The sequence below is a fragment of the Cladophialophora immunda genome, assembly GCF_000835495.1.
Source record: "Cladophialophora immunda strain CBS 83496 unplaced genomic scaffold supercont1.4, whole genome shotgun sequence".
NCBI classification, from domain to species: Eukaryota; Fungi; Ascomycota; class Eurotiomycetes; order Chaetothyriales; family Herpotrichiellaceae; genus Cladophialophora; species Cladophialophora immunda.
In genome coordinates this window covers 1,167,736-1,179,120 of record NW_015622544.1, presented here as the reverse complement: position 1 = coordinate 1,179,120, position 11,385 = coordinate 1,167,736, and the positions used below count along the sequence as shown (strand labels likewise).

The 11,385-nt window shown below is 51.8% G+C and overlaps 5 protein-coding genes across 5 annotated transcripts; 2 read left to right on the top strand and 3 right to left on the bottom strand.

Moving 5' to 3' along the window:
• Nucleotides 1-2,848: 2,848 nt before the first annotated feature.
• Nucleotides 2,849-4,870, bottom strand: PV07_06805 (uncharacterized protein). Its single transcript, XM_016393821.1, has 3 exons — nt 4,348-4,870; nt 3,641-4,282; nt 2,849-3,573 (listed from the first exon to the last, which is right to left on the bottom strand). The coding sequence occupies exons 1-3, from the start codon at nt 4,675-4,677 to the stop codon at nt 3,466-3,468; spliced, it is 1,080 nt and encodes a 359-aa protein (XP_016247240.1). The 5' UTR covers nt 4,678-4,870; the 3' UTR covers nt 2,849-3,465.
• Nucleotides 4,871-5,140: 270 nt separating this feature from the next.
• On the top strand, nt 5,141-7,474 carry PV07_06804 (uncharacterized protein). Its single transcript, XM_016393820.1, has 3 exons — nt 5,141-6,662; nt 6,714-6,890; nt 6,940-7,474. The coding sequence occupies exons 1-3, from the start codon at nt 5,472-5,474 to the stop codon at nt 7,189-7,191; spliced, it is 1,620 nt and encodes a 539-aa protein (XP_016247239.1). The 5' UTR covers nt 5,141-5,471; the 3' UTR covers nt 7,192-7,474.
• PV07_06803 (uncharacterized protein) lies at nt 7,278-7,701 on the bottom strand (the record flags this gene model as incomplete). The annotated part of the gene is made up of 3 exons (XM_016393819.1): nt 7,278-7,395; nt 7,451-7,615; nt 7,667-7,701. The coding sequence occupies 3 exons, from the start codon at nt 7,699-7,701 to the stop codon at nt 7,278-7,280; spliced, it is 318 nt and encodes a 105-aa protein (XP_016247238.1).
• Nucleotides 7,702-7,915: 214 nt separating this feature from the next.
• Nucleotides 7,916-9,175, bottom strand: PV07_06802 (uncharacterized protein). The gene is made up of 3 exons (XM_016393818.1): nt 8,965-9,175; nt 8,320-8,906; nt 7,916-8,271 (listed from the first exon to the last, which is right to left on the bottom strand). The coding sequence occupies exons 1-3, from the start codon at nt 9,137-9,139 to the stop codon at nt 8,227-8,229; spliced, it is 807 nt and encodes a 268-aa protein (XP_016247237.1). The 5' UTR covers nt 9,140-9,175; the 3' UTR covers nt 7,916-8,226.
• Nucleotides 9,176-9,594: 419 nt separating this feature from the next.
• PV07_06801 (uncharacterized protein) lies at nt 9,595-11,248 on the top strand. The gene has a single exon (XM_016393817.1). It carries the CDS (start codon nt 9,720-9,722, stop codon nt 11,091-11,093), a length of 1,374 nt encoding a protein of 457 aa, XP_016247236.1. The 5' UTR covers nt 9,595-9,719; the 3' UTR covers nt 11,094-11,248.
• The last annotated feature ends 137 nt before the right edge of the window (nt 11,249-11,385 follow it).

Below are 11,385 nucleotides of genomic sequence, written 5' to 3'. Positions count from 1 at the left end.
TCGACCAGCCAGATCTCAGCGTATACCCAGCTCCTATTATGAAGGCTTTCCTGGACCAAGAATCTTTCGCCAAGTGCCCTCCATCCTCAAACAACTTGCCAGGGAAGTTGGGCAAAAAGACGCCCCCCTCTCTACGCCCTTCTTCCACGTGCTCTTACAAGCTGTCTGATCACTCCCCGGCGAGACGGCCAATGAATCACCGTTCTCGCTTGTTGATCCATGACTTTGTTGGTCTCACCACCCGTCCTCGCCGGCGCCTGTCTTGCCTGCGGCCCAGGATTTCTCTCTTATTCAGAGTGACACAACATATTTGCATGCTAGTTCGGGGTCACCGCACCCTGTATCGAACGCACGATCAAGGTCACGGCTCTTCTTGCCGTCCTGCCAGATCCCGCCAACTGACCACCTGCAATTCACCCTTAAGGAGCTTGAGGGGTCCCGAGTACGAGGATGATGATGATGATGATGATGATGAAAAGGGTGGCAGGCAAGGCAAGGGGCCAGGCAATCTACCAGTCTTGCGGCCGACATGGGTGCAACGGCTCGCGCTCTCGACAAAGCTGTCCCATGTAGCATGGTTGATCCCAGGCCAAGGACTAATTTGCTACGTCCACACATGCCAAAACGTCATCCAGCATGCGCTTAGAGCATTCCGGAACTTTAAAAAAAGGGCCCCGTCTACGAGTGCGGTGTTCAAGCCAGCAAGCGAGACTCGAACAGAGCTGTCACCGCCCCAGAGACAGGAGTTATCACCATCATCTTTGACTTCGGGGGAAGGAAAATTCTTCCTGATGCTTTGTGCCAGATTCCAGGAAATTCAAAACAATCCAGAATCCTCGGTGGGCGCGAATAATCGTCACCCAGAAAGGAGCTCAAAGGCACTCGGACCCATGTAGCGGGAACGTGGCGGCTGCTGCAGGGAAACAAATGTCTGGTGAGATTAAACAATATCAGCACGCTCAGGTCCGAGCCTTGCCACCACCACGAGGGCTGTCCAAGACCAACTTCGAAACCGCCAACAGGCACCAAGTGCAAGATCAGCATTCGAAACAATACAAGCACGAGACAGTCAGAAAACTTTCGATGCGAGCCAAATACACCTGTCGGGCTGACCAAGGCCTACCATGAAAATCTATCCACTCACATGCACAGCCGCAGTTGCCATCCAGCATCCCCCCCTTTTCCTATTGCAAGACGGGAAAGGTTGATGTTGCACACATGATCCCTTTGTCGATCTGGGATCCGGACGGACTAATCATGATCCTGAGGAGACACCAACTCCTGACTCTCTGCGTCCACTTGCCCAAAGATGATGTGCATGAACCAAATTGCATTACCTTATACTCACTAACACGTATGCTGTGCTACACCATCAGTCAGATTTCCGGTTTTCACTTCGAGTATATTACAGGAGGAAGGCTGAGCGTCTGTCTCGCTGTGCAGGATTCTTCGCCGGAGAGTCGAAATCGTTTATGGTCACCAACATTCACCTTACATTCATGCACCTCAGCTGTCACCCGCATCTCGCCTCACTCTTTCACCCTTGCAAATTCTTCTAAACTCATTTGGGCACACATGAGGTCGTATTAGCATCCGTGTGGTTCATCCGTTCGACCTTTGCAGGTGCAGCCCACCTAAGCCGAAGTTCCCCTCGACTCTCTCAGCCTGAATGGACCACCATCGAAGGGGTACTTTGTTCTTCCTCCTTCCCATAAGGCTATCGAATGTCAAGTGTCCACTGAGCAAACGATCTTCCTACCAACAGGATCTACATGACATCTCTGGCATTGGGATCCAGAGCCCTCCGGAGCGTACAAAGTACCATCTCGTATTTATTCAGCTTTTGGTTCAGATCCCCCAACCATAATTGTTCTGGCCAAAGAATACGAGGCCCTCATGTCTTCCCAAATGCACCATCACTCACATCCCTGCTCTGCCATTATTCAAGTCGAGCACAAGCTACAGCAAAATTTGTTGAAGGGGACTACTGAAGCAAGGAGGCGTCGTCCAGACCAGTGGGATCAAGCAGCCATTCTGTTCTAATTAGCGCTTCATGCAAGAGCCCAATTGTGGACGAGTCAGACGTCGCCCTGCTTTTGGCCGGCCAATGCATGCAACCCCGTCTGCACTTGATGCATCCGTCATTCGCCTTTCTTCCACCAGCAAGACCAACCAACTACCACGGGAGTTGGACTTCGGAAAAAGTTGACCGATTCGAGGCTCGACCCCCTAATAAGCGTCTCTGTGGACGGCCCGCTCGTCCCATCCGGACTTGCCCAATACAAAGTTCCTCTGCCCAGGCCTGTCCCATCCCTTGCCTCACCTACACCCTCAATCATTTTTTTTTTAAAAAAAAAAGAAACAATTCACGTCAAGGATGCAATGGCTTGGGCCTAGATTGGGGTGGATGATTCGGACTTCCTGCTCTCATATTTTGCAGCTCGGACATGAAATTGTCCTGCTTCACAATTTCAAGGCGTTCGACGCCAGGTAGGCAAACAACTCCGGCATTGCATCTATCAGGCTCTCCCGAACATGCCTCGCAAATGACAATCGCCTCGCTAGGCTGCAATGCTTGTCGTATGTGCAAAAGGCGGTCTGTATCTCTCTTTCCTTCCCTTTTCTCCCCCTAGAGTGCTGCTGTCATGCTTAGCTTTAGGCGCACGTTGTCCCCAGCCAGCAAAGAAACCGCACCCCTTGCCAGCTAAACTGAGGATATCCCATATCTCCTTACCCTGAGTCGGTTTGCTTCCCTCGCTGTGGTTACAACTGGTCTCGCCAGATGCCGGAAGAGATTACTCCCTGGTAAGCATGTGATCGAAATGAGCAGCAAACTACGTACGTGATGGTAAGATTGTACAATCGTGGGCAATTATCTAACTCGGAAACACTCTGACGGTAGAAGTCGAAGGCAAGGTAAAGGGGAGTCATGGATTCAATGGCGAGCACACCTTTTGCTCTCGCCAGGTGTACAGTGCGCACAACACACAAGGTAATGGGCTGTAGGGCAAAAGGTAACTTTTCAAAGCAGTCACAAAAACTCCAGCATCTGGTTTTATTGATACAGGCCTTCCTTTTTCTTCTATTATGCAGTATTGATAGATTTCGTGGTCGAATCTCATCCGGCGAGGGTGGCCATCCCAGACCAAACACGGCTCGCCCACCAACTTCGTCATGATCTTTCTGCCCATACATACAGATACATTGAGAAAAGTGAGCAAGTCGAACACTCCTCTTTTGTCCCTTGAACAGTAGGGAAGAATCCAAACCCGGCAGAGTTGGCAGTCCTGAACAGGTCTGGTGGCAGTGGGGGCTTCAAAGTTGGGTCTCCGTCGTCTGCTCACCACGCCGATGTATGAAACCCTTGGGGTGCCTGGCCTTGTCGAAGGTACTTGCTTGAGAGTGAAGAGGAGAGGTAGTAAAACATTTTCGAAGAGGGTGTTGAAGTTATACCACGCGCATGCACTAAATTGGCGGTGGAAGGGCGTTCTGATTCTCTGCGCGCTCCGCGATTTCCTGCAGTTCTTCCGGAGCACCTTCAAGCGAGACAGCGACACCAAGCTTGTGGGTGTTCTACAAAACTTAGCAACCGTCCTGCAAACAATGGAGACCGTTTCATGGAATGTTGGTCAGAACTCACCTTCCACTGATCAATCTCGGCGGCAAAAGTCAATGTCACTGGAGGTGCAACCCGCCTCTCTAGAACGACGCCGAACTTTCCAGCGCTGTCGACTTGCGCACGATAGACCGAGTTGGTGAAGCTGTATTTGAGACCAACAGTTGTCGTGCCTTCTCGTCGAGGACCTCCAAACATGGCAGCGCCAGGCGCGAATTGTAGTTGACAATCAACACCAGCCTCGACCTTGTCCGTCAATCGTCTCCAGTATGTGGCTCCCAATGAGCCTTGGCTCAGCCATTGGGCACTAGCGATCCAGTCGGTGCTCTTGTATCTCGCGCAGTACGACAACGCAGTCTCGGGTTTGCTGTTCAGTGCGGGTCGCTGCCATACACCCTCGAGACCCAATGAAAGCTTGGGTGTGATTGATTGCAGATAGCTTCCAATGAAGATACCCGTGAGGCCACCTTCCATGATCGATGGACTGAGAGCCTTGATTGACGCCGAAAAATCATTGCCCGTGTACTCGTTCTCGATTTGCACCATTGCCTGGGTCTGTCTCGGGTCAATCGAGGTCTGCGTCTTAGTCACGAATCGTGGAGACCATCGAAGGTTTCCCCAGGCCGTCAAAGATCGGTCGCTCGAGTAGGCAGCTTGCATGAAAATCTATTGAGATGGTGAGCCCAGTTCCATCCTCCTTATCGCTAAGTCGCACAGCAAGGAACACGTACATCAGAAGTGCCATACAACGCCATTAGTTGCCACGGCGGTAAAGCTTGGGAGCCCATGGCAAAGCCATGTTGTAGGCGGAATAGAGGGTTTATGCTGAAGACCTTTTGCAAGTCGCAGCGCAAGCCGGAGAACATGAAATTAGACAGGAGAACATCCTTTTGGACTTCGCGCGCAATGTTGTCGACCGTCCCGGGATTCTCGAGACCCAATAACTTCCTCCTCGCCGAAAGATTGGAGTAAGAGTCTGCGATGGTTGCGGCGATGGCATTGTCTGTTAAGAAAGACAATGCAGATGTCGATGATGATTTCTCCTCGACCACGGCCGCCATCTTTTCGGGTTGGAGTGCAGCGACTCTGCAAGCACCAGCAACCGTTTGATTTCGAGATTCCCGGCAGAGAGAGGAGGAGATGATTGAGCAGGCTAGGGGAGGAAGGAGAGAAAAAGGATCGATGAGCCAGAAGATGCTCTCGTGACTGCGCTGATCTGCTGTCTGTTGGAGCTTGACTTTTGCAGGCGCAGGGAAATCTACGAAGAAATGGCCTGTAACTCCGTAGAAGGCAAGTCCTCCGTACGCAGCCCATGCCAAGCGACAGAATTGGCCAATGGGAGGGCGAATCTCAACGACTTGAAATTGCCTGCTGCTTTAAGGCCGTCGTATCAAGCTCTAGCCAATGAGAGGTAATATACGGGAAATCGAGATCAGGCGGCAATGACCTCGGTTTCCGCCCCATACTTTCTTCCTGTCTTATCAAATGACCCGCACGCTTTGCTTCTGTCGCTCAATGCCTCAACAGTTGTTCATCCTTTTTCGAGTGCTTGGTAGATCAGATATCGACATTCATGACATTACCTAGACATTATCTGGCTGCGGATGTATAGAAAACCCGAACGAAAACCTCGCGTTTCTCGCTGACAACCCGTCAACGGACACAACCGAGCTGGGACCGAGCAGTAAACGAAAGTCAAAGACATCCGCAGGTCCGTGCGTTTGAACTGCTGAGGCTGCTGAGGTTGCTGAGGATCCATATTCGTTTGGTCGACCGTGGTCGACATTGAATACGCGGACCCGGCTCGCGACTTATCTTCTTGCTTAGAACTTTCCAGCGACCCTCATCGAGCACAATGGACACCCTGCTAACCGCCGAATCGGCGGTCAATTCACCTCGTTACCGCCGCAAATCGAGCACATTTGTCGACGCAATCCATGATCTTCCAGAGAAGAGCGAAATGGCCCCTGCTCAGCTCTACAGTACTGAGTCGGGACGGCTATTCCATGCTGGTCGGATCGCCATCACCACAGTAGGATTACCTGCTCGCGGCAAAACGCACATCTCGGTGGCATTGGCTCGGTATCTACGATGGCTGGGTGTGAAAACCCGGATCTTTCACCTGGGTGACTACCGCAGAGCTATCGTAGGTCCAGGGAAGGATGTTCCTGATGATTATTTCTTCGTCAACGCCTCGGCGTCTTCGGTATTACTCAGGCAGAAGATCCTCAAGAAGTGCAGAGAGGATATTTACCATTTCCTCAACCATGAAAACGGCCAGATTGCCATCTACGATGCGGTCAACCCTCTGTCTGCTGGTCGCAGGTCACTGGCCAAGGAATTTGCGAAACACGACATCAAATGTCTGTTCATCGAGTCAAGTTGTGATGACCAGCGAATCATCGAAGAGAACGTCCGCAGTGTCAAAATTTCTTCACCCGACTACATTGGATGGTCCGAAGCTGACGCGGTCAAACATTACCTGAACAGAGTCACTGCAAAAATCCCGCACTTCGAAACCATGGAGGAGCCAGATCTCGACTGGATCAAGATGATCAATGCGGGAGAGAGACTAGTAGTCAACAACACTAGCTTCGGTTATCTATCACATCGGATTGTGTTCTATCTGTTGAACCTCCACATCAAATCTCGGCATACCTATTTCGCTCGTGCGGGTACCACTTTGGAAGAGGAGTCCTTCAAGGCCGATGCGCGTCTGTCACCCCAAGGCAAGGATTATGCCAAGAAAATGACTGAAACTCTGCTCAGCCATCGAGAAGAGGAGAGACGTACTCTGATCGAGAAGGGAGGGATTGACACACCGCTGAAACCACTCATCGTGTGGACCTCTACGAGACGGAGGACCGTCGAGACGGCGGCGTTCCTAGAAGGTAAAGGGTTCAAAGTTAGGCAGAGGTCCCAAATGAGCCAGCTTAATCCCGGGGTTTGTGAAAAGAAGTCAGAGCGCAGAATTCGACAGGAATATCCGGAAGAAGTGGTGAAGCATGATCTGGATCCATACCACCACAGATTCCCTAGGGCAGAGGTGAGGACCCATATTGTCTGCATGGTAGTTGGTGGCGCTGACAATTGACAGTCATACCACGATGTTGCGGTTCGGCTGGAACCTATCATTCTTGAACTGGAAAGGGAGCAGAGCGATCTCCTCATCATTGCCCACGAAAGCGTTCTCCGTGTGCTTTATGGGTATCTGATGGCATGTAATGCTGCGGACATCCCCTTCCTATCATTCCCGCGAGACGAGATAATCGAGGTAATGGCCGGCGATTAGCATTTGGAAACCAACACTAACACCCGTTCAGATCATTCCCGCTAGTTACAACAATGAAGCGAAGCGGATCAAGATCCCGAACCTCCCTCCAGAGATCATTCCTGCCTCCCCAGAAGGCATCAAGGCCCCGGCGCCGCCCAGCGGATTTGCCACTCCTATTCCTGGCCTGGGTAGTGGGCTTGCCAGTCCGAGAACCGGGACCAGTACGCCGGAGCCAGGCTCTGGTTACAAGACACCGGAAGATTCTGAGAACCTGTCGGTGAGGATGCACGACGTGGTTTGATGCGAATGGCGGGGGTTGTAGCTGTCCGATACGTCTTACATTCAACGGCGTGGTCTGCTGAACCGCTCTCATGATGGCATTCATGGTCAGCCACCGTGGAGAGTAGACACGAATAGAATAGTATCTTTGGTGGCGAGTTCGTATTTGTCTTCGCCCTCAAGTTCCCAGTCAGAGTCGTTGATCAAGACGAGGATGCCTGGCCGACTTCCAGTCGTAGCATTAGTTCTTTGGCTCAATGCACAAGGCCTTGTTCACCTACACATTGCCGTTGAGAACAAACAGCTCTTTTCTCGAGTCTTTCATCAGGTCATTGCAGATGTACTTGACCAGGTATCCGACAGTGGGAGGCTTTCCGTCATCAGCGTCTTTGGCAAGTGACACTGAGTGCTTTGAGACATTATCAAAGAGCATCTCTAGGCCGCCACTTGCGCCTCGTCAGTCAAGCGATCAACAGGCGCGGGGAGGGTTCACGCACGTAAATTCAACCGTGATGTCGACCGTTTCGGTCATTTTGAGGAGACGATCCAAATGCCGTAGACCTGCAAGTCTTGTTGCTACAGCCGTGGCTGGAGACGTACTGCGTGCCTCTCACTTTTGAGGACTGTATTTTCATCGTCCAGCTTCCAAGATTCCATGTCGCGGGATAAATATTCTCCGGGATCCGAGCAGGCTAGACCTACCCTGTCAGCGGTATCACGTGTGCGACATTGGCATCAGTTCTGGGTGTCCGACTCGAAGCATTTCATTTTAATTACTTCTCGGCGCTCGTACTCGCTTATGGCTTTTTCGAACATCAAGCACGCAACTCATTCTCTGATCAGGGGGAATACAGGCCAGCAAATCAGCTTATGCATCCTCATTGCAAGGTTCAGGCTTTTGTGGCCTGCCGTCATGTATTCCGCATTGCGCGGCACATCCATCAACTGAGGATTCCGTCCGTCGCACTGTCCGTTGACCAGAGCTCACTCCCTCCAACACCACGCCACAACCTGTTCGTTTCAGAAGGCCCAGATAGCCGTGCGCCTGGAAAAGGCTTCAGAACAACCAAAATACTTGAAGCAAGAGCCAGCCTGCCGGAACCTGAACACTCAGTTAGAAAGATGCATGTGCCTCTCAAGGAGTACTTACATTTTGTCTTGAGGCAGCGCCACTTGCAGCTGGGATCGAGGTCGTTGCCGAACTTGTGGTGACGGAAGGCAGCGTATGGGTGGCCACGGGGATCGATGTGGTTGGAGCTGGTGCTGGCGGCTCTGTGATGCTGATTGTTGCCGTCGCGCTCCTCACATCCCCGACCCGAGTACAAAGCCCCGCGGCCGCCTGGTACACTGAAACACCACTTGGATCCGCTGTGGATGCGTAAGTAACGCACGCACTCTGGAGCAGGTCGAATGGCCCCGGGTCATAGGTTGCGCCTGCGTAACAAAGGCAGCTGGCTTGATCGCCATCATCTAACGTGGTGAATCCTGAAGTCGCGGCAGCACATGACTCAATCATTGAAAACGCCCTGAAACAACTGGCCGAGTACGAGTCCGTGGCAGTTGATGCTGTGCCTGTGATCGACATGGTTCCGGCTCCCGGAGAAGTGTTGTCGTCCGTGGTCGTGGTAGCAAGCAACAGCGATGAGAAGCACTCAGCTGCTGTGGTTTGACTACAACACGAAATGAATGCGCTACCTCCCAGTGAGGCACAGGAAGTACAGAAGTTGTCAACGCAAGCTATCTAACAGTCAGTCTTCGACAGACGTTTCTGGAAAGAAGAACAGGATAGCCTTACAGCTCACAATGGGAGGGCATGTGGCTGCATAGTTGGTGCAGGATGTATACAAGGCCGAATACGAGAGATCGGTTGTGGTCTGTGCATCCTGTCTGGCGTGGAAGACATTCACATTGGCTGCCACAGAGCCCGCAAGCCCGCTGAGGACAACGCTCGACAAGAGAAGAAAAACCATTGTGAGTTTTGCAATGGAATTGGGCAACGATGTGATCACATCCAGAATCAGGCTGAACCTCGACGCACGGGAGGCGATGCGACATTTATACTCCCCTCCGGCACTTTTGTTCCAAGCGAACACAGCCTACGGCAGAAACCCAAAAGCATATTGGGTGCGGGTTCGCATCGTCCCTCGTTATCCACGGAAGCTGTGCTCAGTGAGACAGGCGGCGTGGCCGACTAGATCGAACTGTCTTCGAACCGTGGCCCAGATTTGTACTAATGGTAGGTCGCTACTGTCTAGCTGGGGCAACCGAACACAAGGCTACTCGCCAAATCGGTCGATTGCTCGCTAAAAGCAGCCCAGAACAAAGACTCAGCCAGCCACATTTGGTCCAGACACGGGATAGACTTTGGGCGGTTTCTGGAGCCTCCACGGTATTGGCAGATTTATGCACCCCTTTCTGATTTATGTTCGCAGAGCCTCCTAGGACTCACGCCGACCACCTAGAAAAGGTGCTGCACTTTCCTTCGCCCCAGCCGATGGTTTTCAATCAGGTTTTTCTTCCCTTGCGTTCACGCAGAGTCTCACAATCCAGATGGCAAGAATTCTTCTCGATTATTCAGGTTCCGATGTCCGGCTCTTCTTTCGGATTTTCTTTGTTGTTGCATTCATCCTCATTAACCTTTTGGGGACCAAATGTCTGGCTGCACGCGCTAAGCTCAGGCTTGTCCAACGACGCACTGTTCCACTGCCGTACATGACTTCTTGGCTGGCAAGTTTCGACTCCCTGTATGCTTTGCATATGGTGAGGACACTGCCAGGAGGATGGCTAAGCCTGCTAATGATCTTTGCCTATCTGCTGAACCTGGGCTCGGATTTTACCTCGGCCCTCATCAAGTCGGTGCCTGTCCACGACCGGTGCCAGTTCGGCACTGGTCTAGTGGTCTCAAGTGCAAACATTGAATTGGTCCCGTGGAATGGAGCGCCGTACACGGTCGTCTCACAAGCGCAAACGACCAGCCTGCTCAACGGTGGCTTGCAGGGAGTCTACAGAAAGGCAAACCGAGCCGTTAACTTCAGTGCCGATGTCACTGACTTGCTTGGGCAGTGGAACTGCGTCAGGAATTCCCTCGAACTGGATTATCCTTGGGATGTATCATTCAACGACATAGTCACTAGTCTACAACAACACGATCTTCTTTATGACACTCCATATTCTGTCTACGCCACAGTCGGGAACGTTTCTCATCTAGTGATCCTTGATACATCCGTTGGAGAGAACGTCGGCGCTGTCTTCAACGTGCGATTCTCAATTGATACCACTGCATATGGCAATGAGACGAAACACATGCAAAGTTACGAGTGCACTCTAAACGACACCTACGGAGAGCTCCAACCGGTTCAAGAAAGGATACATTCGCTTGCAACTCTCAACAACTGGGCCGAAGTTTTCCAAGGCTCTGTATACGAGGGCACAGGCACCCCTGCATCCCCTAACTCCGGCGGGATCTTGGAACAAGTTCTCAACTCCATGACCATGGTTGCAGGGGGGGGAAACTACCTTCTCGACACCAGCCATTCATTAGATACACAAGGCTGCCTCACTCAACGCACACACATTTTATGGGAGCTCATCATGCTCTCCGGCCTGACACTTCTTCTCTTGGCTTTCCTTCTTTTGTTCTGGCTCGGGATGAGCATAAGGTTGAAGATACTGAGCGGTGGCATCAATGTTGAAGACGCGAGGTGGATCCAAGAAAATACGCCGATCGGAAACTTCGAGTGGATGGCACAGGCTGTGAGAGAGTCTCAACGACCACGACCCATGGAAATCGAGACTGCTGATCTGAAGGGCTGGTATTTTGGAGGGAGCTCGGACGGAGGTGGCGGGTATTGGATCACCAACAAAGTGGCTCGATCAAATATCGCCGAGGAATCAATCTCCTTGCAGTCAAACTCGGCTCTTTAGCAGCAGTTCTCGACCATCCTGGTGAAGAGCCCGACGAGGGAAAGGAAGAGGCAGATATGTGATCAATGGTAATGTTTCCTTGTGTTATGCCGTCCTTGAAGCATCAGCATACAACGTGATACTGCCAAAAACAAATGCTGATAGCGTTCCTTTCTCAACATTCTGAACCGTTCTCATTTCACGATCATCCTTTCTTCGAACAGCATTACTCGAAAGGCAGTGGCCGTCGTCGATTCAGCGTCGCTGAAGCAGTGCCGAGGGTATCGAATGCCCTCAACGGAGAAAGCACCAC